Source organism: Ovis canadensis, chromosome 11 (genome assembly GCF_042477335.2).
Source record: "Ovis canadensis isolate MfBH-ARS-UI-01 breed Bighorn chromosome 11, ARS-UI_OviCan_v2, whole genome shotgun sequence".
Classification (NCBI taxonomy): domain Eukaryota; kingdom Metazoa; phylum Chordata; class Mammalia; order Artiodactyla; family Bovidae; genus Ovis; species Ovis canadensis.
The window spans coordinates 70,893,404-70,900,645 of NC_091255.1; the positions used below are offsets into that span (position 1 = coordinate 70,893,404).

The 7,242-nt window shown below is 62.1% G+C and overlaps 1 protein-coding gene across 3 annotated transcripts in view; it reads left to right on the forward strand.

Annotated features, from left to right (window-relative positions):
• CACNG5 (calcium voltage-gated channel auxiliary subunit gamma 5) overlaps positions 1–6,998 on the forward strand; it is a 29,391-nt gene extending 22,393 nt beyond the window's left edge. Inside the window, exons 3-7 of one of the 3 annotated variants that reach the window (XR_011246928.1) lie at positions 118–204; positions 1,585–1,725; positions 3,678–3,823; positions 4,090–4,977; positions 6,468–6,998. Coding sequence is in view for 1 of the 3 variants with exons in the window: in XM_069542359.1 (XP_069398460.1) it covers positions 118–204; positions 1,585–1,725; positions 3,678–3,823; positions 4,090–4,347 (632 nt within the window). In the remaining 2 variants the exon portion in view is untranslated. Of the gene's footprint in view, positions 1–117; positions 205–1,584; positions 1,726–3,677; positions 3,824–4,089 lie in introns of all 3 variants that reach the window. The other 2 variants (XR_011246929.1, XM_069542359.1) reach the window with 2 other exon arrangements.
• Positions 6,999–7,242: the final 244 nt, after the last annotated feature.

The window sequence follows — 7,242 nt, forward strand, 5'->3', positions numbered from 1 at the left end:
ACGACCAACGGGGAGGACTGGTCTTTGGTCAAGGGTGCACGAGTAGCTGTGCTCGCCTCTAGAGCCTCCAGACAAGCTCGCCAAAGGCCCCGAGCAAAAGCGGCTCTTGTCCTGCAGGTGAGGAGCAGGGGCGTTGCTTCACCATCGAGTACGTGATGCCCGCGAGCACCCAGCTCACCTCGGAGTCCACAGTCAGCGTACTAAGTAGGTGTCTCCGACCTTCCACCCCGGGCCAGGGGCTGCATGGGGCTGCACGGGGCAGAGGGAAGAGGCGGCTTGTTTCTTGAGAGCCAACGCCCCGGGACTCAGCTGGCCGTGCCAAACAGAGTTGCAGAGTGTTTGTCGGGGGGTCAGGTTGCTGGCACTGCCAGCCGCTGTGACCCGACCAAGGGACAGGGCGTCCACACCCAGGGTCCTCCTCTGCGTGGGCGGACCAGCGAGCCACGGACCAGGCAGCTTAGAGACAGCAGAAGCGCGATCCTCTCAGCCCTGGAGATGAGAAGGCCAAGACCAAGGTGCCAGAGACTCTCCCGGAGGCCCCGTGCAGTGCACGGGGCACGGGTGTGACCTCTGGTTGCGGAACTAAGACCCCACATGCCTCATGATGCAGCCAAAAAATTAACAGATGATTTTTAAAAGGATCGAGGTGCCGGCCTGGTCAGCTCCTGGTGGGGGCCCTCTCCCCAGTGCGTAGCCCAGGCCATCCTGCTGTGTCTTCTCATGGCGGCTTGGCCGAGGGGCTCGCCTGTCTCTCTCTTACGGGCACTGACCCCCTTCATGAGGGCCCCACCCCGATGACGTGAGCCCTCCCGAGGCCAGCCCCAGATACCATCCCTTGGGTGTAACATGCAAGCTTTGTGGGGCTTCCCTGGTGGTTCAGATGGTAAAGAATCTGCCTGCAGTGCGGGAGACCCAGGTTTGACCGCTAGGTCAGGAAAGATCCCCTGGAGAAGGAAATGGCAACCCACTCCAGTATTCTTGCTGGGAAATCCCATGGATGGAGGAACCTGGCAGGCCACAGTCCACGGAGTCACAGTCGGACATGACTGAGTGACTTCACTTAAAGAATCCCCCTGCAATGCAGGAGACCTGGGCTTGATGCTGGGGTTGGGAAGGTCTTCTGGAGAAGGGAAAGGCTACCCGCTCCAGTATGCTGGCCTGGAGAATTCCATGGACTGTGTAATCCATGGGGTTGCAGAGTCGGACACGGCTGAGTGACTTTCACTTTGTGGGACACAGACATTCACGCCATTAGCCCCAGGGGACTGAACCAAGCTCTCCCTACCGCCACCCCCACCCCCCAGCAAGACTGACGCCATGGCCTTGGCCTCACCAGAGTCAGTTTGGACCCCAGATGAAGTGGCAGTGTAGTTCTGACACTAATCCCCAGGTTAGCACAGACCCCGCAGGTGAAGGGCCGAGGGACGAAAGCCCACTGAGGAGGAGGTGGAGGCTGGCCACTCACGCAGGGCGGGGGCTTGGGGACCAGCTGGGGGACGCTGGCAGGCTGCTCAGATTGCGGGGCGGGGTGATCACAGAATGAGCCCCTGGAGGCTGACAGCACCCTTCCGTCCCCTCGGTCAGAAATGATTCGCTCGGCCACCCCGTTCCCCCTGGTCAGCCTCTTCTTCATGTTCATCGGGTTCATCCTGAGCAACATTGGGCACGTCCGTCCCCACAGGACGATCCTGGCCTTCGTCTCAGGCATCTTCTTCATCCTCTCGGGTGAGTGGTGCTGTTTCCGCTCGGGTACGCTGGACTCCTGACACCTCTGCCCCGGGAAGCCCTGGTCCCCCAGGTGGGTCAGCCGCAAGGGACCTGCCGCGTCAGTGGCCCAGGCAGAATTGAGTCTGAGCTGGAAGAGAGTCTGAGGATCCCAGACTGGACCCTCCCCCTGGAGGAGGGTGACCTGGCAGCTTCCAGGACACAGCTGGGATGAGAACCCAGGGTCCTCATTCCACACTATCACCGCCGCTTCTTCTGGAGGAGGAAATGGCAACCCACTCCAGTGTTCTTGCCTGGAGAATCCCATGGGCAGAGGAGCCTGGCGGGCTGCAGTTCACGGAGTTGCAAGAGTCGGACATGACTTAGCACTGTCTTTCTTGGGTTTCCATGGTAGCTCAGGTGGTAAAGAATCCACGGGCAGTGCAGGAGACCCCAGTTCAATTCCTGAGTTGGGAACGGACAGGAGAGAAAGGATATCCCTTCCTGGAGGAGAACAGGCTCCCCACTCCAGTCTTCTTGGGCTTCCCTTGTGGCTCAACTGGGAAAGAATCCACCTTCAATGCGGGAGACCTGGGTTTGATCCCTGGGTGGGGAAGATCCCGTTGAGAAGCAATAGGCCACCCACTCCGGTCTTCTGGCCTGGAGACTCCCATGCGCTGTGCAGTCCACAGGGTTGCAAAGAGTCGGACACGACTGAGCGACTTTCACTTACACCACCACTTCTTAGCTGCCGCAGTCACGGGTGCTCCTGTTCTTGGAGGGCTGTGTCCTGTGTTCTTACATGAAAGAAACACAGCCTGCCTTTGGGATGATGGCCTCCTCACCTCCCAGCCCTCCGCTGTCCTCCAGAGCCCCGCCCCTCCCCGGGGCTGCTCAGGCCCCTCCGCGCGGACCTGTCTCCGCCCGCCAGCATTCCGGCAGTCAGTCGTTCATGTTCGCGCTCGTCCTTTCCCGGCGCCATCAGGCCGCGTCCTGGGGCTGGGTCCCCGCCCTCCCACAGACAGGCAGCGTCACAGGGGATGTGGACAAGCGGGCAGGAACAGGGGCCCTGCCTGAGAAGGGCTGGACCTCACAGACCCAGGTGTACCTTCTGCTTCTCTATGCACTCCGCAAGAGTCGAGGCCCTACAGCAGCCTCAAGGCACCTGAGGTTTTCAGCGGCACAGCCGGCCAGAGACCTCAGGCTGGTCCGGCCACGGGAAGTGTTTAAAGACAGCCGTAGACAGGGCTCACTTGGGCCTGATCCAGCGTGAGTGAAGTGCTGAGAAGGACCCGAATCACACTTGTATTCCGTTAACCTTCAAGGTGCCCAGCTTAACCATGTGAATGGAATTAAACCCAAACAGCTGAACACAGAGTAATCAACTGTGTCCTGATCTGATTACAGCCATTGACTGACAGGCTGATGCTGAGTGTCCTTTGCTCCATGAGGAGAGGGGTTGGGCCCCGGCACCCACCCCCGGCCTCTGACTTCCCGCTGGCCGGTCTGCCAGCGTCTTCACCACCTCTGCCGCTCCAGCGCAGCGGGACACACCCAGGGGCCACACCCAGGGGCGGGTGGGCTGCACAGACCAGCCATCCGGGGACTGGAGGCCCTGCCACCTCTGCCGGGGAGCACACGTTACCCCTGAGCACAGCAGAAGCCACCTGAGGCCACCGTAGGGTGACCTGGGGGGATTCAGGGCACTAGGCGCCGGCTCCTGCCCCGGCCAGTGACTCAGAGGAGGGCGGGGTGGGCTCCTGGGAGGCCCTGGCAAAGCACAAGGCCCTCCTGCACGCCGGCCTCCATCTGGAGGGTGCCGGTCCAGGCAGGGTCTTGGGGGGTGGACCCCTGCTCCCCTTGAACCCCAGAGCGCGCTCACGGTCACCCCGGCGCCGCTTTTTCCCGGAACCGGAGGGGAGGCGGACGCCCGGGGCAGCGCCGGGCCTCCTGGCTGAGCCCCCGCCCCGCAGGCCTCTCCCTCGTGGTGGGCCTGGTGCTCTACATCTCCAGCGTCAACGACGAGATGCTCAACAGGACCAGGGACGCGGAGACCTACTTCAGCTACAAGTACGGCTGGTCCTTCGCCTTCGCAGCCATCTCCTTCCTGCTAACGGAGGTAAAGCCCTTCCAGGGGCTGGGTGGGGGCGGGGCTGCTGGTAGGGGGAGGAGGAGGAGCCCCGCCGGGCTCCGCCCCTCACCCCGCCCTCCCGCCCCATGCCCTCCTGCTCCCCGCCCCATGCCCTCCCCGCTCTCGCTCCCCTCCTCCCCGCCCCGCGCCCATCCCCCACCCCGCCCCATCCCCTCTCCCCCTCCCAACCCCTCCCTTCCCCTCTGGCCGTGGCCCAGGCCCCGCGCACCAGCGCCCTCCGCCTCCCCCCACAGAGCGCCGGGGTGATGTCCGTGTACCTGTTCATGAAGAGGTACACCGCCGAGGACCTGTACCGGCCTCACCCCGGCTTCTACCGCCCGCGACTGAGCAACTGCTCAGATTACTCTGGCCAGTTCCTGCACCCGGACGCCTGGGCCCGGGGCCGCAGCCCCTCCGACCTCTCCAGCGACGCCTCCCTGCAGATGAACAGCAGCTACCCGGCGCTGCTCAAGTGCCCGGACTACGACCAGATGTCCACCTCCCCGTGCTGAGCCGCAGCCTCCCCTGGACCGCGGCCCGGACAGCCTTCCCTGTCCCTGCTGGCCTGTGAGCCCCGGCGCCCCCACACCCAGCTGCTGTCGCCCGACCGGTCCCCTCCCCACTCCCCCCACTAGCTCCTAAGCAGGTCGAGTGTCGGGAGCAGGAGAGAGGGCTGACTGGTGGAGGGGGGCGGGTAGCCAATCGCTCAGGCCTCTGCTCCCAGGGGAGAGGTGGGCACCGCTGGATCTTCACCCCTCCCACCTGACATCTCGGCCAAGACCAAGGCCAGTGCTGGGATGCCAGGTTCTTTCCAGAGGCCCAGTTCCTCTCGTGAGCTTGCTGCCTGGCCTGGCCTTCCCTCATGATCTGGCCTGTAGGTCAAGAGGTGACCGATTCGGAGGTCCAGCTGGTTCAGAGCTGTCTAGCCAAGTCCTTGCAAAATCCTTTATCCCTGGTGGTCACCTGCATTCCACTAGGCCACACCTGTCTGCTCACTCCAGCTCCTGGAACCCCGCAGCCTGGGGGCTCTTTCCTCTTCTCTCACCAGAACTCAGCTGCCCCAAACGCTCCCAGAGGGATTAAGGGGGTCTGGACCACTCGGATGAGGTCACAAAGAGACGTTAGCGGCTGGTGGTGTCTCGGTGTGTATGGTCCCTCAGCAACGTGTTTAACGGGGGCCTTCAATGCCTTAGCCCAGAGAAGCGACTCGGCTACGGGAATTTCAGGATGGGCCTGGTTCACATTAATATTGCCAAGCACTGTAGCAGGCCCAGGGGTACTGTCCTCGCTCGCAGGGGCGACATTTCTGGTCTAATCATGTAGACAGACGTCTGTCCCAGCAAAGCAGAAGGTGGCTTTCAAGAGGCTGCCTGGGGCTTGGAGCTGGGTTGCCGACACTGGAGTCTAAAGAAGCTGGACTCACAATAGTCCTTCTGAGGGCCCTGTCAATGCCGGAGGGCCGGTTTAACGCTCATACACGGCAGCTTCTGCCTGCTGGGAACGGGCTGGGAATGGGCGTGGGTCAGCAGATAGAAGCTGAAGAGGATGCGGAGGCATGATGCCCCCTTCCCCGATGGAACCCGGAGTGGGGAGGCGCTGGCCCCTTCTGTGAGGTCCACAGATGGACACGGGAAAGGTGCCTGCGGGACGGAACCTTGGATTGCCATGTGTCTTCTTGGTGTGGCCACCTCTGGATTTGAGGTTTGGGCTCTCTGCCGTGTGTTTCTGTCACTCCGGCTGTTCTCCATGCTCGCTCTAAGACAGCATTCGGCTCTTGGTGCAAAGCGCCACCACGGGCAACATGTGGGCTCCAGGAAGAAATGCAGAAACTACACGTCCAGCCCGGGTGGCCTTGGGGAGGGCCACGCGTCTGCTCGCTGGGCAGCCACGGGCTGGGGGGCTTCAGCAGCAGACGTTGTTTTCTCACGGCTCTGGAGGCCAGAAGCCTGAGGTCTGGGTGCCAGCAGGTGTGATTTCTTTCGCGGCCACTTCCCACAGCTTGCCGATGGCCGTCTTCTCGATGTAGCCTCAGGCGGTGCTTTTCCTGCACGCCTGTGTGTCCCCTGGCGTCCAAGCCCCCCTTAGGAGGACACCTGTCAGACTGGATGAGAGCCCATCCTGATGGCTCATTTTCACTTAAATCAGCTGGTTAAAGGCATCGTCTCCAAATGCGGCCATCTTCTGAGTCCCAGAGGCAAAGGCCTGAACACAGGAGTATGGGGCCAGGAGCAGGAAGGGGGTTGAGGAGCAGGCAGGGGGGACGGTGGGAGGTGGCAGCGGGGGCGGGGGGCGAGGGGTGGGGCAGCAAGGAGCGGGGGCACCACTCAGCCCGTCGCAGGGAGGCTGGACCGCCCTGTTGTGTCAGGGGTACGAGAGCGGAACCGGGGCCGCGGTCCCCGTGCTGCCACCCTCCTGGGGGCCCTGGGAAACCCCCTTCTGCTCCGAGGGGCCTGGCCTAAGCTGTTTCCCACCCCGACCCCAGCTCTTAAGGGTCCAGCCTTGGCCGGTGGGCCCTGTGTGGACCGCTCACCCTCGCGGGCGCACCGACAAGCCGTAAAGCCCCTTCCACCCCGTCGGCGGCCTAACCCTAACCCTAACCTCCATTACTGTTCCCAATTTACCCGGAAACCAGGTGCTGCCCGCCGCAGAGGGCTCAGTCAGCGCGCTTGCAGACTGTCGGTCACATTTCCAAGCTGACGGCGCTTAGACGCATGGACTCCAGCCTTCTCCGGCGTGCTGCGCGCCTTGGACATGCCTTCTCGCCCTAAAGTACTCCTCGGGCGCCATGCCGGGCTTGCTTTTGTGCACATGGGAAAAGCAGAAGCCCGCTGCTGAGCGCGCGCCGCCGGCTGCTCGTTCGGACGGGCCTCTCGGCCTGGCCGCTGCGCTGCTCTGGCAGGCCGCTCTCACCCGGCCGTGCAATTTCTGTGGCTCTTCAGCACGGGTTCTGGATCCTTGTCTCCCCTCCTGCAGGCTGGGTGAATCTTTCTTTTCTGTCTATAAATTAATCTCAGAACTGCGACCCTTGCAGCCCTTCCAGACTCCAAGGATTTTCGTCAAACACGAAAGTGCGTATAAACTCAGCTCAGAAACCGTAAATGACGGGCCCTTCCCCAGCACCCTACCTGACTTTTTGTTTCCTCAAGAACTTATTTTAAAAAGATATATGAGTTTGCTTTTTCATACTCAGAATATGGGAGGGGGAGACTAATACCACCACGTCAGGCATTATGGAATAGAAGCACTTGGGTTACCAGCCAGGGGTGGGGACAGTTCTGACTTTTGTTCCTTCTCACCTGGAACTCACCAGCCGCCTCCCACAAGTGGTGCCCCTCACAGGCCCCGGAGATGACCTTCAGAGAAGTGGTCTGTTATCAGGACCACGGCGAGTTGAGAGGGGCCACTGG